Genomic DNA, 25,378 nt, shown 5'->3' on the forward strand with positions numbered 1-25,378 from the left:
ACAAACACTAAAACCAGGAAACATTTGAATGCATTTACAACCAGAACTACCCGCTGAGCAAACCTTGTGATAGAGTAAGGATTGAAGCTAAAGAATGCAATTCAAGATATCCACGTTGCAATTATGCAGTAAAACTCTGCAAGTCCTAACATTAAATGAAGACTTATTTGAAATTAAACTTACTATAGAGAAAAGTGCTCATTAGAGGGACAGAACACAGGACGTGTATGAAGGCAAACACCATGAGCTCAGGACACACACAACTATTTCAATCCTATCAAAAGCTGCAGCAGCACCTGCCTAAATTAAAAGCTTTTGAATTAGGCAGAAGAAGATACATACAGTTACAACAATCAGTACTGCAAGCCACTGCACACAACTATCCACAAGGTCTAAGCCCCAGATCTGATCATGCCCCACACCTAGCTCAAGGCAAGAAAGAGGAACAAAAATTCACTAAGTATCACAATACCCACTGGGATCTTACAGTTCAACAATGAAATTGTTAAAGCCTTTTCTTATTCTTCAACATTCCATGAGCAAGGGATCTTGTTTCATGCTTGTTGTTGTCCAAGCAAGTCAAACCAAACTTTGCCCCATTAAGTTACTAAGGACAATGAACAAACATGCTGCTTAACAAATACTTACTGCAGGATGAAAGACATTAATAGCCTGAACAGAGGCCTTGCCCTTTTGCTTATAACCAAACACCAAGTCAATCCAGTGACAGATTGTCTGGGACACATGATCAGACTCCAAGGCCTGACGATGAATCAAGATGAACAGACGAGGATCGTTCCGGGCCCAGGGTGGAAGATTGACATGGTTAACTCTGTCACCATTTTGACGCACTCCAAAATCAAAGCCTAGAAACAGGGGAGTGAATATTCCAACATTTTAGTTCACAGTAACTTCAAAAAGGTCTGTAGGGTTCTACAGACCTCAATGATTAAGCATGGTGATTAACAATCAACAAAGCAGCATCATTAACGAGTCTCTCCAAAACATATTCAGCTGTACATATGCATTTGAATGGAAAAATGAGAAAACAGCAAACTCATTTGCCCTGCTGACAAAATTAGGGAAAAACTCAGCTTAACTCCTACATAACAGCTTTTTTAGCATACCCCACAAATTTGTGCCAGATTTCTCCCGTACATCTACTACTTAGCATATTCAGGCAAGGCATATAAATGTTCTCAGTTTCAACCCATTAGGTCAGTCATACAACTCTTTTGGGTATAGTTCTGTTGTCCTTTTAGTATACCTTCTCTGTTAACTAGAAAGTCGGGAAGGTAGAAAAACTCTGGTATAAGCTCCTTTACGTCAGTCATTGATTCATACGAAGAGAGGCGCCAGGTTGTATTGGTGGAGTGAAAAGTTCTGTCTGGGATGTCAAAACTTTGATCTGTAACGAAATCCAAACTCAATTGTTACATTGATGGCGGACACCAACAGTTGCACATCTGCAACTTCATGTTGTTAACTGCTCTCTAGTCAGCTGAGAACATTTAGAATTCTCTGATCTCAATTGCTATGTGTTACACATCGACTGCAAGTCAAATAGAGGTCAGCTTTTTATGCTACAGAAACGAAGGAATAAACATCAGATGACCAGATTTATAGTGTAGCTTGATAATTTCAATAATAGATCTACTGTTAAAGCATACCACATTAAATTTTACCAGGCTCAGCTATCTGGAATTGGAAAACCTATGCTAAATAGGGTAACATATAGCATTCCCAAGTTATTGGAACAAGGCCCAGATGTAAAAGGCAAGTAAAAGCAAATGCAACCTTACCTTGATAAGCCAAAAACATTTTAGTGAAAGGTGGCAGCCTAACCAGGAAATGAAGTACAGTTCCACTGTTAGAATAATGAGATCCATAGTGATATGGTTGTACAGGGGGCATTGGATCATCCTCTCGTGCTCCTTTACGGTACTCTTCTTCTAAATACTAGAAACACGGGAGAGAATTAAAAAAAAAAATCACAAACCATCTCCTTAGATGCATTCCAACCACAAAAATAAATGCTTGCCTAAATTGTTTAGGAATAAACACTCCAACTTTTCAGAAACATACATTCAAAAGCGATCTGGAATCAAACACACTTAAGTGTCCTAAGACACACAATCACTTTTACAATCCAGTTAGGTATTGAAGTCTTCAGCCAATTTAAATTACCTACTTGCCATTATTTATTACTTTTCCCCACTCCCCTGTCTTGTTTTCTAACACAGTATTTGCAAATAATATAGTAGACCATGGTGACACAGACAAGTTTGAAAGTCCAGATGCAGATGCTTTAATTCCCCAGTATGTTGCTATTTCCTACAGCCTTTAAAACATTTTAAGGAGAAAAAAAATTAAAAACACCTACTATTTTCATAGAAGAGCATGTTAAAATAAAGTGCTTGAGTGAAAATAGCCCTTCTGTTATCAAACAGAACAAACAGCTACAAATTCCAGCACAGTAATGTCAACTAAACAGCAGTAAATTATCTTCCTGATCTTTAGGGATCTTTAAATGCATACAAGTTCCCACATAAGGTGGTATCCATTTAAACTCCTCAGCAGTATCACGTGGATGGGCTAAATTGATTTCATGCTTCAGGAAAAAACACAAGTTCCAAGCATGTCATAAAACAATTCCTAGGAGATGTTTCCTGGAAAATACACTGGAAGTAAGAGCTCTGTAGCCATGAAATACTGTATTTGTGGTTTCTTCTTCCCCAACAGATATATGTCATAAAAACTAAAGCCATGTTGTCATTTATACATGGGAAAAAGGCAAGAAGAGAAAGTTATCTAAATTACCTTGTAAGTATCCACATAACGATCCTCTTTTTCTTTAGACTGCACAGCTATTGGTTTGACCAGGTTCCTGCAACAAAAGCAGTAGTGATATGTTGTAACTTTATTACAATATATTACAATACAATATTACAATATTGATTCACATCATTAAGAATGACACCTTTAATATAATGAAAAGGCCAAGAAAAACATAACACTTTTCAAGAAAGTTCAGAAAATAAAAAAACAACTTTTGGTTAGTGCTAAAGGCAGACTCAGATCCACAGCACAGTAACAGGCAAGAAAATGCCAAGCACATCAGTCAAATCAGAGGCATCCTATAAAGGCAAAGACTTAGTGCACACAAATGTTAAATTAGCATAACAGAAATTTATTAGGGTGGGAAAATTCACTCAAGTCCATTCAAATGAAGATTGTGATTTTGTGACTGGCCAAGTAATTCACAATATTATTTCCTTTTCTATTTAATTTTTGCTAATTGGTCTGGAAGTCTCTCATCATAGGAATTTAAACAGACAGCTTCTACTTAATTCTGTGAATTATACATAGCCTATTAAGACAGTGTAAGTCCAATACACTGCATTTGAATCTACACACCTGTTTTATTTAAATGTCCCAGGCAAACCAGCCACTTACTATAAAAACCCAAGTTATTGGAGATGAGGCTTGTCCCTAAATAGTTCCATTTGTGGGTGTGTGTGCAGTTTAGTAAAATGAAGTTAAAAAGTTATATAAGGATCATCAGTTCAAGTATTTGAAAAGAAGAATTTCAAGCATTTCATATTACCTATATACCGAGGGATCATTTAGGTCCAGTGTTTCATTGGTGTAGTCAGAAAGTATAAAAGGAAATACTGGATATTGCATGAGATCATTGAAGGAACGACCTGCATGTTTGTTTAAATGAGTCAGATATTCAAAGTTAGTAATCTGTCCTGTGCACCACAGGTGGGTCAAAGCAGTAATGTTTCCATATTCCAAAAGGTTAGGCAAATTGTTAGTCAAGATGTTGTGGTACACATCATCACGGACCTAGAAGAAAACACCATAGATTTAATCATACAATTTAGAAGTTTAAAACTACCAAGAGTAAGTTTCTCTCATTTTGTATATTTTCAGATATCTGCTGTAATCAAATAATGCCTAGTATCACCAAGATTCTTTAATGTCTTAATATATCAGAGATGTGTCTTACAACATGCCTATCCAGAAGCCTAGCTGAGCCAAGTTCTTTCAAAGGTATTAAGCAGAATTTAATTAGTCCATGCAACAGGTCTCCTTAAAAACCTAATGCATGAATACAAATGTTATAAAGACACAGTAAAATGCTTTGGTGTATTACTCTGCATTAGTGCCACAGTACCTTTGTATTATCGAAAGCCAGGAGTAAAGTTCTGCCATTTGTTAAAAAGATTTCCACAGCATTGTCTCTTAACTGCCACCAGCGCTTATGAACTTCCTTGATTTCCTCATAGGTCCAAGAAAATGATGCTGGTTCAGTTTCTCCATGAAAACTCTGCAGAATTTGCAATTTAGAAGTTAATTTTAAATAGTGGATTTTCCAAACAAGAAACCCTTCAATGCAGCCAGCTTATAACAATACAGCATATCATAAGGCAAACTTTAATTTTAGTGCAATGCTTTAATAAGTTGTTGTGATTTTCTTTAGCTGCTTTCCCCATCATCTACTCTCCTCAACAAAGTAGGCAGAACAGAACACATGTTCCTGAGCTGCTCCAGTTCCCTACCCAGAACTAGCAAGCACTGCTGCATTTTCAATGGCTCTTAAGCTAAAAATATTGGAAAGCCAATCAGAGCAAGCAAGGACAAAGCAGCTGGTAGCATCCTAAACCACAGGAACAGTCTGTTCAGTAGATGCAAGGAAGAGCTCCATAAAAGCAGTTTAAAGCTTTAGTCATATCTTAATTACTTTTACATGTTTGTTGGGTATATAAACAATTTACACATTAGTCTTCGTGTATCAGAAGGATTAGCTCAGTTCCCACTTCTTCATGAAACAATCCTCTTGTATAGGAAAAGGGAGGAGCTAGAACATCATATATAATGTAAAATTCAAGAATGAGATGCTGTGGAGCACAGCACAATTCATAGACCTGCGACTTTCTGCACTTCAGTGTTCCAGCTTCCACTAAGGCAAGTTCTCAGGCACAGATCAAAGCAAACTCTGTGCACTTTGCTGACGAACAAAGATCAAAGCAATGCACTGCAAGGTGCAGAAGTCTCTTACATCACCTGTTCCTCATTCCCTCCCAGCCCCAGGCCCACATCTTTCCTGTTTTCTTCTATCACCACCACTTCCATAGCCAGGGTCAACAGAAGCAACACAAACCAAACTAATCAGTTTGGCTAGCTTTGTCCAGACATCTCTAACTCTAGTACTACTGCCACTGAAATTGCTGAAAAAGAAAGCTACTCATGGCCATAATTTGGAAAAATTAAAGCTGGACAATGTATTCTAACACTTACCGAATTTTCAATTGTGTCTGAAGCATTGTCTTCAACAAAATACATGCCACATTTTCCTGCAGCAAGAAATAGTTATGAAAAGGTAAATGATGACAGTAGTAATGAGTTAAGATTGCTAAGAATAGCACCTGGGGCAAGATAGTACTTGACAAAAATACAATTTATGATTCCACATCTTTCAGCAAGTGGTCTGCAGATCTTAAAACTTATTTGCAGTTCCAACAGCACTCATGAAAACATCAGAGAAAGCAAAATTGATCTATAAAGTATGTAATCCACAAAGTCTGGAAACATATCAATTACTTATTAAAATTAGCTAGGTTTATATATACAGCAGACTCTTTACTGCATTTATACAGTAAATACACCAAAAATGTATTTATAAAAATGAAAAGTCTACTTACCTAGCAACAGTTCACCAGCAGTCTCTCTAGAAGGTGCTACACTTACACATCTTCGATTAACTCTGAAATATTTCCAAGTGGAAATGCTTATGGATTATGGAAATGCCTATCCTTATGGATTTATGTACCTTTTAGCAGACCTAAAACCAACATAAACTAAACAGCCTCCAAGGTTCAAGGTTTCTCCAAGCTGTAGCTGAAGAAAACCTATCCAAGAACATGACTAATCGTTCATATCCCAAAGAGGGAAAGAAATAGAACCTCAACTTTCTAGACTTGCTTATGAGTGTATTTCTACTTATTTCTTTGCATGTTCTCTGCAGTTATTTTATGCAGTATTAGTGCCTGTAACAGGTGGCAAATTGATATAACTGCAGAGCTGAGTAATGCAGTGATAATAGCAGAGAGGATGGAAAGACAATTTGCTTTTGAACTCTGATGGAAAGACCTACCAGATCTTAGATATCTAGGACAGACAGTGCTACTAAGCAAAAATAAGAGATCTCATCAGGTTATCCCACAGGTTCTATCCACAGCACACCAGATGGTATTTGATAGCTGTAGTCTTTTGCTTTTGAGTAAAGCAAAATGCCTAGTATTTTTGACACTGGTCTCATTTCCCACTTGATTTTTATAAAAAACGGTTTTAAGACAAAAAAATGTTATTTAGATAGCTGTTTCATTTGACTGGGAAAAGACAGGAAAGAGAAGCATGTGTTATCCAAAACAAACCTTATATGTTCACTTGCAGCTTTGTCCTTTACAGTAGAGGAGTGAGAAGAATGTGTTTTGTCTTCAAATAAGTAAGACAATGGAGTTTTTATCACACCTATAAAGAAATCACAAATAATAGGGCAGTAAAAGTCATTACAAATCAGACATTAGGCTACATTAAACACTGACAATTTTTTAATTACCTTCCTGTTTTTGCCTGTCTGGGAGAAGGTATTTGTTTGGAATAGTTAGGTAGCACCTCTGCAAGCGGCGCCTCTCTCTGTTGGGGCCCTCTGTTGGATCCAGTTGCCAAGAAGTTGGGTAATAGACTGGATCATACCAGAGTGCTCTGACCAAAAAAAAAAAAAAAATTAGGAGTTTGGCAGCAGAGGCAGTATATGTGCTTGTAAATTCTGCTCTTTAACAAGTAGGAAGACAGAAATTGCAGATAAGTACACTGGGGGATTATTTCTGAAAAAGTATTAAAAGACTGAATTCTCTAGTTTATTATCATGAGCTATTTCACTGAATGACTTTTCACAAGCTGCTACTGTAAGACTGTTCTTGAAATTACTCACTCTAACAAAAACAGCAATACAATGCATCCAATACTAATTTGAAAACTCTGCTGCTGCAAACATGAGATAATACTAGTTCTGCAGTGGTGAAGATACCCTAGTTTGGTTTCTTATCAACACTAACATCCTTTGTTCTACACTATTTAGTAAACAGAGTATCTAGATGCTAATGCGAGTAACATTACACCAAAAATGTGGTTTTACTCCATCTATGTTGTGCAAGATATGAAAATTTTAGGACACACTTCATTGTATTAGGCACAGCAAAATATATATACTGAAAAAAACTGTCTAAATGGGATAGAAATATTACTTGGCTACTGACCCTAAAAGATAGGATAAAAAAATAGTCAAGTCTTTCACAAGTCTAACTATCAGATGGTTAGCAAAACTAATTCTAATTTTAGTATAATCTCCATTTCATATGCCTCTGGTTAGAATGAGAAGCACATGTCAGGCATCAAGTCTCTGTCACTTTTTCCCCGAGATGAGAAAACTCACCGATCATGCGTAAGCTGCTGAACAAGTTCCTGCCAATGTCTGCTGGCACTCAGCTCTGCCTTATACATCCCCCTGATGTGCTGGATTACTTTCTTCCTTTCCATTCCTTGTGACAGTGACACAGCTTGTGTGATGTCTCCAGCTATTTTAGAAATGTCTTTAGACTTTGTATCTAGACGCTGAAAGAGACTGAGGAGAAGAGTTGTGTTTTAAAACGCAAAATAAACACACTGAAAAGGGAAAGACCAAAATCCCTCATAAAATACAATCAGTTTGGCAGTAGATATGTAGAGTTCTTGTTACAGCAGATGCAGAATAACTTAGCCTACATAATGAGACTCATGAATACCTTCTGCTTCTTAGCCATCAAAAAATCTTTTGGCCAAAGACAAGCCAGTCAGAAGGTCAATGGCTATGTGTTAACATGCTTGACTAATTAATGTATAGTCATTACAATAAAAATCTGGGGTAAGGACATTAGTTTACCACTGATTAAATCTCCTAAATCATTCAACATAACAAAGTCTTAATACTTGTCTGCATGAACTTGACTAAGCTGACCTTTACAGCTACTGCACTTGCCTACTTTCAAGCACATTGTGTGTATGTCTCAAATCTGATTTCTTGGCATAGCCTGAAATTTAAATAAATGGAAAACTCAATCTAACACCATGTACTAAAACTTACAATTATGTCAAGGAGCAGTAGTCTACATAGCTCACAAAAATATTCAAATTGTATACTGAATACAGTATTTAATTTGTTGAAAATCAGGGTTAGTTGCAGAGACATTTAATTGCACAGACCACAGCAACAGGAAAGCTGATTGGACAGATGCAATAGTCATAAAATTAATGGTGAAATGGCAAATGTGCAAAAAACTAAATCAGTATTGAGGTTCACACAATGCCATTTATTATACAACCTACCAAAATGCATATGCCTTTAATATAATAGCATACTTAAAAGCCTGAAAGCTAATGATGCTGTTAATTTGAAATAAACCTCATCTATAATCACACAGGCAACTTTGCAATGGGAAGTGCTGAACAGGGAACATTTCTTAAAGTTCTTGCAGCCCCTCTAAGGTACTCACTTCTGCCGATTATTAGCCATGGTTTTCTCCCAAGCAGCTTTGTTTACACCTTCTTCCATCTCATATTTCTTCTGATCCTGAATGGAAGTTTAGCACATTATTTTCTTTTCTCAGGTGGACAAAATAAGGAAGGGGAGGCTAAAGGGTATGCCAGTTTTAAAAAGGAAGAGTGACAAAACTGTTCAACTGATACCTTCACAGCATTTAAAGCCAGCAAGGCTTCATTTCAGTTACTGCCATTTTATTATATTTATACATAACTCTTCACAAGAAATCAAAAATTATTTTCTTGAAAATAAGAGATACTAGTAGCTTATTATAATTTTCCTCTGGATTAAATATGTTTAACCAAGAAGCTTGTGAGCTTGCTGTGAATAGTTGAGAGTATGTGACAGAAATATTGAGAACCCAAATAGAATTCCAAAAGCATAAGCCATCCACCAAAGAACACCACAATCTGCAGTTAAACTCTGATCCTATATAAGACAACTGTCTCAAATATACCCAGTTTTTAAAGCAAAGTTTTTATTCACAAACCTCTTTCAAAGCTTTTATTAACTCTGGTTTTGGTCGTGGGCTCAGGGGAATGCATTTATAGCCACAACTTTTCAGTGTATTCATTAAGTCTCCTGCTGCTCTTTGTTGTTCTTTGGTCATTCCATCTCTGTGATTGTGCATTAATTCATACAAATAGAGCACTAATTTAGGCCCATGCTAGAAGATGAAAAGAAGGAAAGAGGAAATTGTATTGTCATGCTCATTTCCACAACACTGAGCAATATTTTCCCCTCCACTTTTATTCCCTTTTCTAGTCAGACTGTGCAGATTTCTTCTAATTATTCACTAATTTAAAGAAAAAGACAACTTTAATGGTTAAACTTTTATAAAACTAGAAAAACATGCTGAATTTTATCCTCAGATGGTAAAATTTGCCCCAGCATCTTGTGACTTTTCAAATGGCTTGCAAGAAAACTGTTTCTTTCCCCAGTGCTCAGCTCCTGCAGCCTTATACTTCAGGAAATACGTGCCAGAGACTTCTAATTTTGCATGCCAAGAACAGTACACCTCATTTGATTAATCAAATTAGAGATGACAGATAATGAAGTTAAGCAGACATAAGTCATAAATGCACTCAACACGATGCTCCCCACAGAAGCCACTGCTAGTGCATCAGCTCTTTTCTACCTGATAAAACTTATTCATTTGAATAATGTATACATGATCAGAAATATGTGAGTGCCATAAACTAATCCAATAAATACTTTCCCTCCTTAGTATACAGTGACTCAAACTGAGGCATGTCTTTTATTTCATTCTTGCTGTTCCTGAAGATCTCCAACTGCAACATTCCTTCCTGATTTCTCCTTGTGACTCAAATAAATGACTGCTTTCAAGCTTGCACTAATATAGCACCATTAGAAGCTTTACTCTGACAAACTCAGAAAAGCAGGGAGAGCCTATTCAGCTTTTTAACTTAAGAACATGGAATACATAATCCCACTTGAAGATCTAATAAAGGCCAAGTAAGAAAAGAGAGAGTACTGCTTTGGTTGAGGATTGACTGCTTCTTAAAATCTAGTTGAAATCAATTCTTACAAGCTTCAGGAAGTCAGCAGTTAAGAGTTTCAAAGCAAGGATAATTCCTTCCTTAATTTGCTTTTTTAGGGCACATTAAGTCCTAACTTCCTCAGTAAAATCCTTCATGTTAAAACTACTATCACCTTTTGTCTCTGCACAGCACAGGGGATATGTTTGATGCAGAACAGCACCAACAAACCCAGACTTAATTTTATCTATCCTCAGTATAGTACAGCAATTGCAGAGGTACACCAGGTGTTTTGTATGACAATTGTCAGTCCCTAAACATTGCACAAGTAGCAGTGAACAACTTGCCACATACAGTTCTAAATAATCATAAAATCTAGACAAAAATTGAATATAGGTTTTAGAAACTTCTCTCACAAACTCTTGAGCTTACTTGCAAAGTTGGGCTGAGACAGTCACGCAAAATCTCTTGCTGGTTTACTTCGTGTGCCATCTCCAAAGCCTGCTTCCTCTCCTGCAGAGGACTCACAGGAGACAAGCTATGCACAAGAAGCCTCCCAAGCTGTGTACGGAATGTGTCCTTACATAACGAGAGGATTCTGTTCCACTGCTGTTTTGGAGTGCTCATTCTGCTGGTGCCCTAATAATGCAGACAACTTTTTAATATTACAGGATTAGGACTTTCTTCTACCAATTTTTTCAGATTATTATGATCAAAATGCAAGACAAAATTTTATCTACCAAAAGAAGTGTTTTGGTTTACTATAGTGATTATTATTATGGGTTAAAAAGCATTCTAGTAAAACAATCCAGAAAGTGAAAATTGTGATGTAGAGAATTTAAAAACCAGAGGGTTTCTTTATTACTCATTTTAATCAACAGCCCTTTTACATTAATCACCAGTTTTCTGAATGGATTACCTCAAAAGATTAGAAAACAAGTATTAGAAGAAGGTGTGTTTTCACAAGAGAAAGCTTGCCATCTTTGAAAAGTACAACAAAAATGGCACAATGGAAAGATAATACACCTATCAAATGTAATTTTTCTGAGCTAGAAAGAAAATTAGGTAGAACTGCTTTCACCAAGATGACCTAAGGAAGAGTAATAACACACTTTGTATTACCCAAGCAAAAACTGATTGCCTTGGAAATGCTGACAAGCTAACACCTGTATGTTAGAAGATTTTCACCACTTTATTAAGAACTGAAAAAAGAGAAAGCTCTCCTTCCCAATTCTAAAATATACTATAAACATATTGCTCAAAAAAAATCTCCACTACCTGTGGATGCATAGAAGATCTGGTTTTATAGGCTTCAGCAAACCTAAATGTTCAAGTTCAAGAGACCAAGCAAATTTTCATAGTACAAGAAAGTCTATTTAAGTTCTGTGTTCTTGTTCAAGAATAATTTTGCCAAATGTAAAGGTAAAAATCACAATAGATCCATTTTTTATTTTATAACTGCGAGTAAATGGGAAGCCACAGTATTTAATGCCACAGTTGGATGGACAAAGGCAGTAAGAAAAGCATTTATGAACAGAATACACTATGAACGAAAGTTCCTAATAAAGGAACCTTATGAATAAAATATGCTTAATGTGGACAGCATCTAATTACTTACAATGGATACTTTGATTCCTTCCACCAACATTTTGACCATTTCTTTAAGAAAAGGATTTATTCTGCTAGTTAGTTCTTGCTGGCTTTCCTCTTCGGGAACTTCCAGCTGGGATGCCGAAGCTCTGCTTTGACTTGTATTTTCTGTTATACCCAGTACATCAAGGCACTCTTCGGTAGAGGCTTAAAATTTAAGAGGTACATATTGATCAGTACCATCTCAAGCAAGACAATCCTACAAACCTTTAGTTGGCATTATATCAAATACTGCCTTTACTGATATATTTACCATACTTGCACTCTCTCTTGCTTTTGCAGAATTTGCACTAGCTCTCAAAGTCATCAAGTCTTGCTAACCAATGTAACCATTTCATGGAAAAATTGCATTTTAAGAGAGCAGATGCTCCCTTTGGCAGTTAAATCTTCATGTAATAATTCAGGCAGCTAACACATGAATGGAGTAATGTAGAAATAAAACAGCTTGTTCAGTTCATTCAGATAAAAACATCATCCAGATTGCCAGTTACATAATACTGAGAGACAAATCAGAGAACAATGCTTTATGGATAAATCCACTAAATTCCTGTCAATAGAACAACTTTCCTCTCTAACCCTTCAGCATTCCAAAAGCAAGAATAATTTTTCATCAAAACAGAAACAGACAAAAAGAAATCCTACCTAAATAAATGAGCCTGTTAACAGCCAAAACAGTCAGCCTCTGTAACCTTTGTGCAAACTCAGACTCAGTGGCTTGGACAGGATTTTCTTGGCTCATTCTCCGCTGCATCATCATGTTGAATTCCTCACTTGCTAGCGAGCGCATTTTCACCAGGAGAGCATCAGACTGAGCAAGTGAAAACTTCCTGGAACCTTTAATGAGAAAAGCATGAATAGAATTCTACTAAAATGCATGAAAAGTCCATCACTCAGTAACTACTTTAATCAAAAGATTTCACATAATTTAATGAAACAAACATTTGAAATGTATCAGTATCAAAGGGAACATAAGTCTCATTGGGTGTTTGTCTCTTATTTTTAATTGTTAAGGCTTTTTTAGAATAAATATATAAATTTCAAATAATAAGTAATACCATGAAATGAGTTAATTTCAGGATCAGATTTATTGTATTGACTTCCATACTTTTAAACATGGAACTAAACATTCAAACCCACTACTTTTATTCCTGTTTTTATTGTATAAATAGAATAAAGGATTAAAAATTAGTGATAGAACAAAATCTTGCATATTGCAGAGTGGGTTCATCAGCAGAAATGACGAGCCAGACATATCAGCAAACACATTTTGTACCATAGCTATTGGCACTAATAGAAACACGATATCTAACTCACAAGAATATTCTTCAGAATTTTCTTGAAATGAACTGGGAGGCCTTGACCGTACTTCCCTCTTTTGGAAACAACTATTTTTATTTACCTTTAGTGCTTTACCAAGTTCACTATTATAAAAACATTTTCACTGTAATGAAAATATATATAAAATGTTTCACTGGGTTGATGGAGAGAGGGCATCAAAAGCTGACCACGAAGAGAAACATTCCCATAGTAAACAGGAAATAGTATGTGTTTGCCAGATTATTAAACTGTATCTTTTGTGAAGTCTTTAATGCAGCTTTATTTGTAAGAGACATACAAAATCAACTTACATCCAACTCCAAAACCTTTACAGAAGGACTGACTAGCTATCAAATACAGGGAAAGTACTACTGCTAAAGCTCGAACTCAGGTTTTAAAAACACCACCACAGTGGCACTTTTAAGTATACATTTGGAGTGGCATGTATTTATTACAGGATGGTCTCTAATGAAAAGTTGTGCAACAAAGCAACCCCCACATTATGGCTGTGTTAGTTACAAGCATTGCCTTGATTTTGGCATTAACTTACTGCAAGGTTGGCTATTACAATCATTACAAATTACTTTAAAAACATCTTTACTAAGCAACTTGTGAATTTAAGAGAATCCCCAAAGGTGGTAATACCATGGAATCACCAAGCAACACATACAGGAAGGAGCAAGCACAAGAATGCCACACCTCGCTACTCACCCGCGATGCCTTTGCGCTTCTGAAACATTGTGCGATGTGGTGCCGAGGACGCCGGCGCTGAACTGGCCTGCTCTTGAGCATCCTGGCTTGCTGTGGTCCTTATCAACTCAATGGCTGCTTGAAGAACTCTTAGCTGCAGAACAACTGCCATATCTAGGGAGAGAGGCATACAAAGTGTACATGACATCTTCAGGAATTTTTACCAGATATTTGTAATAAGTCAAACCACAACATGTGTCAAGAGCTACAAAACTCTAGAGTCACACAAAACCACAGGAGTCACACAAAGTCACTTTGCTATGCCACAGATACAGACACTACAGAAATTAGTTGTCATAGAAAAGCCATTGAATTTGATCACTCTAAAACAAGCTAAATGAAACTGTACAGCATGTTTTCATTTAAATATCCTTAAGGAACTTTTGCAGTCACTATTTTTTCAGATTAGCAGTACACAATTCTTGACCACAAGGCAGGCTCCTAAGGGAAACAACTAATTTGAGAACCACTTAGAAGAGAAAGATTCATCACCAGAAAACTCCCCCTTCTCCCTCAGCAGGAATATTAAACAGAAAACTGGGGAAGGGATTTACTTTTCCAGTCCCATGACCCCAAAAATTAGCAGACAACTTACTTTGCATCCTTGCATTTTTACTATTTTGGAGATGACCCAGCAGCACAATGAGGTCTTCAATAACACGAAAATATTGAGAACCTGAGGAGCTGCAGGCATGAATTGCAACTGCTACCAGCAGCTGTTGTATATCGCATGCAAGTAACTTGTAGTCATTCAAGGGAATGCTGCAAACAAAGTTGTAGTTACCAGAAACATGACAATTCTAGTAGATTGTAACTCTTAACAAGACACATTATTATTCCCCTTGCTACTTCTGCCAACTGTACCTAATATTTTGTTGTACTTCATATAAAAGTGTCACTGTTGAAGACTAGAACACTATAACTCAAGACATTTCTTTAGTGTTAACTTTGGCAGATTGGATGCCTGCAAATTTTTGAGACATTCTAATGTTGAGTGCAGCACAGTATTATTGGAAAAGCAATGATGTATTACTATCAGATTTTTAAGTTAAAGAACAAGTCTGAAAGCCTATATTTCTCAAAAAAGTATCAGGACAATCTCATTTTGTAATCATGCTGAACAAAAACTATATTGAGGTAAAAAGGAAACCATTCCATTTCTTCAGGATACCAACTAATGAAATAAAATAACAAAACCCTGTCTCTCCTTTGTTCCCTGTATAATATTTTTTAAAGTACATAATCTTTATCTCTAATAAAGTCATTGAAAAATCTCAAATATTAAATCATAGGCAGTACAGGAGAGACTTTTCTTCAGTTTTGATATTGGCCATAGAGACAGTAGAATGTACCATTTCCTGGGCCTTTATCTTACTATTCAGGTTTATTAAGAAAAGCATTGAAAGTGCAGACAGTGTGACAATCTCACATTTTAAAATGTCATTTCACTTGAATGTTTAAGGTATGGAAAGAACATTTTATATTCCACTATTTGAATTGACTAAACATTAACTTACAGGTATAAAGTTGAAAACCTCAAACCCAGTATTTTGTACATGCTCTCTAACAATTTCAAAAAGTAGAAAAAATGAATACAGTAATTTCTTCCTAGCCTTAAGGCTGTGCCTAGAACATTTGATAGCAACAGAAACAATACTCACTTTGTTTCCAGTCCGTTGAGAGCAGCCAGTGTATTACACAACACATAAAGCAAACCATTATCAAGCAGCAGGTCTGCAACTTTTGAGCAGGAATTTATGATTTGCAGGAGGAGACAGAAGCAGTTATGCAGCAGAACGTTATCATAGAGGGAATTCTCTATTAGACCCAGAACAGGAATGACACACCATTTTCGAAAGAGTCCAACATTCTTGACATCTTCCAGATCAAATCTGTTAGCAGAAATATGAGTAAATGGCATCCTAAAGAACACTCTGATAACAAAAACAGTACAGACAACTGGAATACCATTTATGTATCACATGCTTGTATTTTGGCAAAGATGTCCATGGCAATTTCCTACGTTTCATTGTAGCAACAATAGCTATCTACTAAAAAATCCAATAAGAGAAAAATAAACTTTTCATTTCAGCCGCAAAGAAATGACGTGCCTAAAAAGTAAATCTGATGCTTTAGCTAACTACCAACTGCCTACAATACAGACTTCATGAAAATGGAGGAGTTTTTAATCAGTGTAGAAAAATGGTGCATTACCCTTCCAATGTCGCTATTATAACTACTGCAGACACTATGAAGAGAACAGATACAGCTTGTCATCACTGTAACAATAACAAACTGACAGGCAGCAGGTTTGATATCCCATTATCCATTGGTTTAATTAAGTTTGGCACCTGGCTTATAGTGATTGCAGAATTCAAAGCAGTGCTTCAGACCTTCTTTTATTTATGCACTAAGAAACTACATTACTCTCATGAGGTTATCAGCCCTATAATATGACTATATATACAATCCTAAAAACCTGAGACATTAGACATTGGAATTATCTTTCCAGCCCCATAATAAATCCTGAAGAAGTAACAGTTCTCTGCCTTGGGACAAATTAAGCAGCCATGACTAGATATTGCAGTTAAACAAAAATAGCTTTTGAGTGGTGAAGATCAGGTCAAGAGGCAAAAGAAATTTGGCTACAAATCCTGCAGAGGCAGTAATTCATAAGGAACTTTTTGCAAGATTTTTCCAATGACTATATTTACTCAGGTGATTTCTGTACAAGCATTAAGTAGTCAGGTTAATTCTAAAAAATATCATTTACTTAGATAGCTGTCTGCTTAAAGGTAATCTCCTTTTCTATCAATATAAGATGGCTGTTCAGTTCATGAAAATGGTCTATCTCTGGGATTTTTCCCTAAAAGAGACAATCATTTAAATTTGGAGCCAAGATAAGGAAGTAGCTGTGGCATCAAGATTTTTCCTGAATTACCTACCAAAATCCAAGAGAAGTCTAGTGACAGAGAGAATTAAACTTATTACACAACATTTGAGTTCAAGGTCTCTGAGGCACTCAGAGAGTCTGAGTGTTTACAAGATCTCTGCTGAGAGCCTCCCTCAGATGAAGTTGCTTACAAACAGCTTAAGGGCCACACAATAGCCCTAAGGATTTTAATACATTTCAAGGTTAAACAAGCAAAACCTACCAAAATAGCCTTGAATAGTTTTTTTTATGGTTGTTGACCAGCAAAGTGCACTGCTTGGAACTCACATATTGTTACAGCACTTAAAAGCACAGCATTACTTACTCTTCATCCAAGCCAACAGAGCGGCCAAAAAGCATTTCCAAAAAGCATTCTACAACTTCCTGAGTCCCCTGATGAAGATACAGCTGGTTGGCTAGCAAAGAAAAGCCACGGTTCTTTAAGAACTTTTCCTTCTGCTCCCTCCTTGCTCTGTTGAAATATGCATCCAACAACTAAAAAAAATGCATAATTATAGTGTAAGAATGAAACATTTAATATAACTGCCCTGAAAGTGAAATTATTTCTGTCTGTCATTTAAATTATAGTCTGTCATTTAAATTTTTTAAATTCAAGATTGCAAACATCAATTATACCATCAATTATATATTTGATGATATATTTTTAATCTGAACACACTCACATTTTTCATTAAGTTTGGGGCAGATGAAATCAAACAACAGTTAGCAAATGCATACATAAATACTCAAACTTTTTGTATTTGTTCAATCTTACAGTTCAGTGTGCGTGCAAATGCATGCATGACATTCATTCTCAATAAAGCCATACTGTCTTTTTCTTTCTCAAATTAAAATAGAAATCTACTCAAAGTTTTTTATCTACATAATATAATCATACAGAAACACTGTCCTTAATACTACAAAAATCTGTGAAAACATTTTGAAGCCTCAAGTCCCTCTTCAGTCCACAAATGTGTGGATGACTCCTCAGAATAACTCAAAGTCAACTCTTGTACAAGTCAAACCAAGGTGCAAGCACTTTTACACATGGCATCATGTTTTGTGTCACTGACTTTCTGCATTGTTGCTTCCATTTACAATGGTAATGCTATCAATAAGCTCTTAAGGCCTTTGGCTTACATTAGGGACTATATTTATCTATTCAAAGAGTCTGTGTTTTTGTTGCTTTGTAATTTGCTTGGTTTTGATTTTATTTTTTTTTTAATCCGTAGGGTGAAAACTTATCTTAAAACTCAAATGTAGAAAACTGAAGAAAGGTCAACAAAAATATTAAAACCCTACCACATTTCCAACATGTTAACCATACTGGTTGATATCTTTTTAGGAGAAAACATTTGATATAGGCTTACTTTAATGACTCCTTGTTGTATGAGAGGAGATGGGTGGTTCACCAGAACTATAAGATAATCAGGTTGGATAAGTTTGTCCATCACATCTTCTAGCATGACATCAGGTAGGATTAGGAGAACTCCACGCAAGAGATCGTATAACCCACAACAGATAAGCACAAGATAGTCTTCTGCACAGCTGAAAACAGAGGAATATGTTTCACCACAGCAGGAAAGGTTAAAAAATGCAAAATTAAAATTCTTGAGGGACAGAAAGAGGGTTCAGGTTAGAAATTTGGAAGACATCATTTCTCCAATACTCCTAGCCACCAATCTTCATTAACACTTATTTTTACATGGCAGATAGTAAAAAGGATAATCTGACCAGAACTACTTTCTTTTGTGAGCAGTTCCCACTTTTACTGTACATAGCAAAAATCCTGATTTTAAAAATTTGTTATGTAAATACAACAAAAACTGAAACAACAGAACATCCTATACACCAAAAGCTTAATAAATTTGTGTATGACAGTCACTGAAAACATTCTATTAGTTTTCAGACTTTGAATTGTTATGGAATACTAATCGAGCAAGAACTGTGAAATTAAAGCTCATGTTAACTTATTATTTTCTGTGCTTACCTGTCATCAGGGCTTTCAGATGGCTTTGGGGTATTCTCATTAGGTGAAGAAAAAGCGAGACTGTCCCAGTCTTCAGGAAGAACATTCTTGTCAGCAAAGCTTGGCCAGCGAGCAATGGCTGATGATGCTCCAAGAACAGAGAATGCCAACCCCAGCCCTGCAAAGTGACCCTGTCCCTTCTGAAATGAAGGCAGGCCTTTCAGATGGTCTGGACGCCGCAGCGATGCCTCAGCTGCACCACCAGCAGCAGCTTCACTACATTTCAGGTCTGTATCAGCTTCTTTACTCTCCAATGCACTTTCAGATAACTCTGCTTCTTTTGCAATATCTTCAAATGTTTCGGCAGATGTTAGCTCTGAGTCACAAACTGTTTTTGCAGACTCACAGCTGCTAAGGAAGAATTCTTCCTGTACTCTCTTCATGGTTTCAGAACTTTCTACAAAACCAATTCTACCCTGAAGATCAACGTAGTCACGCTCACCAAGGATCTGCAGGTCATCAACACTGCCTCCCATTCTTTCCTTCAGTCTTTTTCGATGAACTTGGGGTGAGGAAGTAGGTGATGCTGGTAAGCTTTTAGAAAGCCTTCTAGGTGCCTGAGAGCTTATCTTCTGCTGTACACTAGCCTTGGAAGTGCTCCCTAGAGAAATAAGGACATCTTAAGCATTCCTTTCACACTAAAACCCAGCTTTTCTAATAATGATACACTCTTCACCTATTTAAAATTGTTGTGACCCAAGTTAATTTTATGTGCAAAACTGATTCAATGCCTAACATAACTCAGATTTGGGTAATCAAAGTAGAGATATTAAACTATTAAGCAGCCATATATTTAGCAAGTCACAAATGTGAAAGAAATAAAATGCAAAGTAATTTTTGCCAATATACAGGAGTTTTTAGATTTAAGTTACAATCCTTTCACCTAACCCTCAGCAGGAACTACTACAGAATCACAGAGGGTGGAGGGCACATCTGGAGGTGTCTACACCAGAATTTTTGCTCAAAGAATGGTCAAATAAAGCAGCTTGTTCTATCTGGAGCTTTGTGTAAGAGGTCAAATCTGCAGTGTTTCAGTGGACATCACATTTCTACTCAGCAACTCTTTTGCACCAAGGTTTTACACATACTTCAAATTTAGAACAAATAACTACATGTTTTAATTAACAGTGCTTGCTTTTAACTGCACATTTTGACATAAAACAGTCAAACTTTCAGAGCATATTACAAGTCTTTAACAAAATATAGCTTTGAGAGAGAAAGATGTCTGTATACAAGACTGGTAGAAGCAGTTACCTGTTAGACTAGGAAAATGAGATTTTTTCATTCACAAATATTTTGAAAACTGCATCAGTTACTATTAAGGCAATGACAATGCATTAGTAATGTATTTTTTATGATAAATCTATGAAATATATGAAAGAAATACATGAATATACATACACACATACATGTACCCACAGAGCCAGACCAAGCTGGTCTTCAGCAGCAAGGGAGATCTACACAACTGTAGCAATCTTACAGTCAAGCTTTCACACACATCAGCAGGTAGTACAACAAAAAACTGCAAATCCACATGCAGGTAGCAGTTACCTAACACACATACAATTCTGCTATTTTACAGAATCATACAGTGTTAAGGTGTTGGAATGCATTTTTAAAATCTTCTAGTCCCAGCACCTCCTGCGACTAGACCAGGTTGCTCAGAGCTTCATCCAACCTGGCCTTGAGCACTGCCAGGGTTGGGGCATCCACAGTCTCCCCAGGCAACTTGTTCCACTGTCTTGCCACCTTCACAGTGAAAAATTTCTTCCTACAATCTAACCTAAACTTCTCCTCTTAATTTGTACCCATTACTCTTTGTCCTATCACTATTATAATCCCTGATTAAATATAAGAGTATATAAATTAAACATTTATTTATATAAATTTGGAAATTCAAATTAAGAATCACAATCACCCAAACATTTTCACAAAAAATTATGTTGAGTATTCCTCTGGTACACATGAACAGTCTCTGTTCAAAACCAATAATTTGGTAATACTGACATAAAAAAAGTACTAAAAGTACTTATTTAGAAGAATGAGTTTTCATATGTTTTCCACATGGGGAAAAGGACTGATTCCATACACAGTTTAGTCCTGTGATATGTTCTTCATACCACTTTACCGAAAAGCTAAAAAATTTGAATAAAGTTGTTTCAACTGAACTAGTGCTTAAAGACTCAATTTCCTTTTCCTACACAAAACAGCAAAAATATATCAATTGTAAAAGGTATTACATTGTGATACCCAGAATACAGCCAGTCACACATGATCTGAAATATATGGGTGGATGTTGGGGATTATGCACAAAGAAAAAAAAGTATTAGCTTAGTGCTCTCTGCCCAGATAAGATACCTGCTTAAGGCTGACTACTTCAGCTGTTGCCTGGTCAGGGCACTCTCATACATCTCTAGGTCTGTTTAACAAATGAAATGCTTCTGCTTATCTGGTGCATTTCACTGCCTGAGCCATCAGCCTGGCAATTTGTTTCAACTTAAGAATGAAGAGCAATTTAGGTAGCATGTTCTGTTCCATCCTTCTTACTCTGCTGTTCAGGCATCAAGCTCCAAGGGACAGGAGGAGCTTTTTAAGAAATATCTGTGGGAAAGTAACACTTTTGGGCACTCTAGTCATTTACCAAAGGATTGTGTCTTAACATTCTTGTTTTTCCAGAACTGTTTTACCTTCCAGTGGTAAAGCTGTAAATCCAGTTGGAGATGTAATCACAAATGCAGAATTGTCTACTGACTTCCCACCACTGCTGGAATTTCTCAGGTACCTAAGTGATTCAACTTTCTCCTGGAAAATTTTGCCATCTAGAAAGAAAAGATAAGGGGAAAAGTTACATAAAAGCTTTTAATGTTTGCATTGCTGATAAATTACACTCACAGCAGTGAGTGGTGGTTACTTTTGGAGCTGATCACTGGAGGCTAATGAGAAGTTCTCAAGTCTGAAAAACAGAAAAAACACTTTTTGGTTTAGTGGTATTACTTCAAAATTTACTTTAGAACAATAAAAATACTACAATATACTATAACAACTACATTTAAAGACAGTTATACAAGTAATGACAACTGACTTTTTGTCATGTCAAAAACAGGTGGCTGTTCTCAAACAGCCTAAAAAGACTTCAGGTATCAAAATAGGCATTCTCCCCTTACTCAGAATTTTACAATAGTTAGTATTAGAGGACAGATACAAGTGTGCTGCCTTTGAAACTGATCACTAAAACTTGAGGTACACAGGTATTTGCAAAAGGAGAAAATATTTCAGACTTGGATGATGCTTTCCATGTTTACCTAAGTTATAGTTTAGGTTGTACAATGCTAATATTAAAGCACGAACTATACATTGTTTCACATTTTTAAGAAGACAAAGAAATATTTTTTAAAGCTCACATCCATCATTTGGCCAACATGACCATCCAGTATAGATATATTAGAGCAGCTGTTGTTCCAGGTCTGCTCCCCTCAAGCCCCACAGGCACTGCCAGGAGTTTGTCTGCAATGAACTGATGGGGCTTGGCAATGATGCCTTGCAGCGCAAATCATCAGTTGCAAAAAATGCTCCATGTGTCCTTTATTTTTCTTGGAATGTAGTTACAGGAAGCAAGAAAGTACAAGTGGAGAAAGGACCAAATACAGATTTTGGAAGAAGTTCCATTTACAAGTAAGCTGGATGTTTTTTTCTAAATTTGCCCCCAGACAAATGTCCACACAGGCAGCTAAACTTAAGCATATCATTTAGCAGCATCAAACTTTAAGAAAGTTAAAGGCATAACCACCAGAGAAATTATCTATGGCTACAGACAGAAGAAAGCTCTCCAAGTAAAGTCTAACTGTAACCTGTTTCAGAAAAGTAAAAGTAGTTACAGTATTAAGTTCCAACAGTTCAATAATTTTTAATACATAGTCATTAAAATACAGGGAAGTTTTTTTTTAAATATTAGTTTATTCCCAGATTTTTATCTTATTGTTTATCTAACTGTAGCATATTTACCTATGTGCAGGGAAAAGTAGAAGTTGGTAGGATTGTGACAAACATATGTATTAGTGGGAGGGTGAACTGCTAAGAGGAAATTGAAGACCAGTGTCAGCAATTCCAGGTCTGGGGGAGAACCAAGTACTTCTTCAATTATTTTCACAAATGACCTGCAAACCTCTCGAGGCAGGGATGCAAGGTGTCCCTCTTTATGCTCCTAGAATGAAAGAGTAGTACAACTGTAAACTACTTGCAATTTTAATTTGACAAACTGTCTTTTTTTTTTTAAATTGTCATGCTGTATTAGAACAGACAAGAAAAGAAGCTCAGCTAATAAAGTTGTATTTTTTAATTATGAGAGAAGCTACTGTACATCCTGGATGTTATCTCAGTGCATCATGAACCAAATATTACATATGTTATGCAAGTTGATTTTTAGGAAAATGAGCATACTATACTGCCCTGCCATGAAATGCTGGAACTTTAGAACATGAATCACCATTGAAAGTATTGTTTATTCTCATTGGATTACATATTTGCAGAGAAATTAATAGTTGCCAATAGCAGTAATTCAAATTTATTAATACATTTCTGAGCAGGACCACACTGAGTCATCTGTATTTCCACTTCAGTAGTCATTTTTATGAACCTACACATTTGAGATTAATTTATTATTATATTTATAATTTCAGCTTAATCAAGCATTTTATATAGTTCAAGAACAGCTACCTGAAAAAAATTATTAAAAGAACATGGATTTTAGAACAAAACTTCAAGAAACTTGTGGGAAACTCTGCCAAAAGGTGAGCATGGTGATTATCTTCTTTCTTTCCAACTTCACTAAATTTACCTCCTTTTTTGATACACAAGCACCTTAACTGAGACTGCTATGAGAAAAGATTAAATTAAGCTAATTTAAGTAAGTTTTTCCAAAGAAAATGGCTTATATAGTTTCACCTTCATTCCATCAGTCCCCACAAAATTGCCAAATCATTGACCAATGTGAGTGGTTTTTTAATCAAGAAAAAACTTTTTCCCTAATATGCAAAATTACAGGAGAAATATTACTAAACATTCTGTATCTAGGCATTTGCACTAATATACAATTTGAGAAGTTAACTAGCAAGTTCCAAAAGTAGGGAACACCACATAAAAATGAAGAAACTAAAAATTTACAGATACTAAAATGAAGAAAATATTTCTGTAAAAAAAATCATTAAAAGAAGAAAAAACCCAATAAAAAAATTTTATGCGCTGAAGTGAGAAACTCAGAGTAAAAAAGAATGTAAGGTAGAAAATAAGAGTACAGGAAAAGGCGATTACAATACTTATTTTCACAAACGAATACATGTACTATAAGCAGGAAACCATTTCAAAGTCATGTTCTTAACAAGTGTCTATCAAAGGACTGAAGCATTTCTCTAAAGTCCTTTCTGGCATAGCTATTTCCATGCCAGGGAGGAAGCTACTACTGTACCAAAATTTTGAGATGAGTGCTCAGACTGAGCACAGCAGTCAGGCTGCCCCATTAGGTGTGCTGAGATACAGCACAGACAGCTTCACTACCTGCACAGTATCTGGCTTTCAGTAACAAAGACAGGAACCAGCAAGAGACATCTCAGGTACTTCTGTATAAAAGGGACAGTTCATTTCAGCTCCTGGTGTATGCCTGTACAAGCAACCTAGAGCCTAGATACCCAAATCACACCACATGGTTCAAGCTCTTGTTCCTCCTGCCCAGCAGCAAATGGAGCACCCAGTGGGGAACTGAACCAGTTTACAGCAACAATACCTGTACAAGATGGAAGTAGTCTGGAAGCACAGAGGACAGTCTACTCAACTTTTGCTACAGAATTTAATCCCTCTACCCCACCCTCCCCAAATAAAAACGACTATTTGCCAAGCACAAAGTAGGATTTCAGAGTGGAAGTACCTGCAGGACCTGACAAGTTAACAGGAAGTGATGGACCACTTGAGCTTTCAATAGCTGTTTAATGTTAAACATCTGCTGGTGATGGTTAGCTCTGATAAGGATTTCTAGAGCTGCTAATAGGGTTTCCCAAACACCTTGCTGAAAAACAAAACACAGGAACACAGCTTCAAAAATATATTTGTGAGTCTATATACTGAGGGAGAAAAAAACAAAAAACAAGCACAAAGTCAAGTTAGTCTTACACCTAAGATGATGACTAAATGAGTGCAAATGGTCAGGTCAGAACAAGTTAGAAACTAATCAGTAAAGTCATGCTTGTACAAAATTCAGCATGTTTCAATGATGAAGCTACAAAAAAAAATTACTTGTCTAAAATTAGTTTTGTACTTTCTTAGCTATATTAACCCTAAACAGTTATTTCCAACAGTTTAACTCCAAGAGAAAACAGGTCCTCCTTAGTTTTTCCACAAAAAATTTATCAATTCAAATAACAAATCATATACATACAGCACATTCACAGAATTTAACACACTAAGGCTACCTCCATCATTAATCATAGGAGACTGATATTACTAACAGCTATTCAAAGAAAACAAGGAACAATAATTTTAGAAAATCATAGTAATTAACTAACTAC

The 25,378-nt window shown here is 36.2% G+C and overlaps 1 protein-coding gene across 1 annotated transcript in view; it reads right to left on the reverse strand.

Moving 5' to 3' along the window:
- LYST (lysosomal trafficking regulator) overlaps positions 1–25,378 on the reverse strand; it is a 63,762-nt gene that overhangs the window by 12,511 nt on the left and 25,873 nt on the right. Inside the window, exons 19-43 of the mRNA XM_058801101.1 lie at positions 24,742–24,879; positions 22,827–23,025; positions 21,512–21,643; positions 18,786–19,425; positions 18,166–18,343; positions 17,121–17,290; positions 15,525–15,755; positions 14,459–14,625; positions 13,825–13,977; positions 12,439–12,630; positions 11,765–11,943; positions 10,579–10,785; positions 9,138–9,314; positions 8,601–8,677; positions 7,505–7,693; positions 6,629–6,774; positions 6,444–6,540; positions 5,712–5,773; positions 5,308–5,363; positions 4,184–4,336; positions 3,608–3,852; positions 2,821–2,887; positions 1,803–1,959; positions 1,268–1,408; positions 649–866 (exon numbers count right to left, since the gene is read on the reverse strand). Of these exons, the coding sequence (XP_058657084.1) occupies positions 649–866; positions 1,268–1,408; positions 1,803–1,959; positions 2,821–2,887; positions 3,608–3,852; positions 4,184–4,336; positions 5,308–5,363; positions 5,712–5,773; positions 6,444–6,540; positions 6,629–6,774; positions 7,505–7,693; positions 8,601–8,677; positions 9,138–9,314; positions 10,579–10,785; positions 11,765–11,943; positions 12,439–12,630; positions 13,825–13,977; positions 14,459–14,625; positions 15,525–15,755; positions 17,121–17,290; positions 18,166–18,343; positions 18,786–19,425; positions 21,512–21,643; positions 22,827–23,025; positions 24,742–24,879 (4,371 nt within the window). The remainder of the gene's footprint in view (positions 1–648; positions 867–1,267; positions 1,409–1,802; positions 1,960–2,820; positions 2,888–3,607; positions 3,853–4,183; positions 4,337–5,307; positions 5,364–5,711; positions 5,774–6,443; positions 6,541–6,628; positions 6,775–7,504; positions 7,694–8,600; positions 8,678–9,137; positions 9,315–10,578; positions 10,786–11,764; positions 11,944–12,438; positions 12,631–13,824; positions 13,978–14,458; positions 14,626–15,524; positions 15,756–17,120; positions 17,291–18,165; positions 18,344–18,785; positions 19,426–21,511; positions 21,644–22,826; positions 23,026–24,741; positions 24,880–25,378) is intronic.

This window comes from Ammospiza caudacuta, chromosome 3 (genome assembly GCF_027887145.1).
Source record: "Ammospiza caudacuta isolate bAmmCau1 chromosome 3, bAmmCau1.pri, whole genome shotgun sequence".
Lineage (NCBI taxonomy): Eukaryota > Metazoa > Chordata > Aves > Passeriformes > Passerellidae > Ammospiza > Ammospiza caudacuta.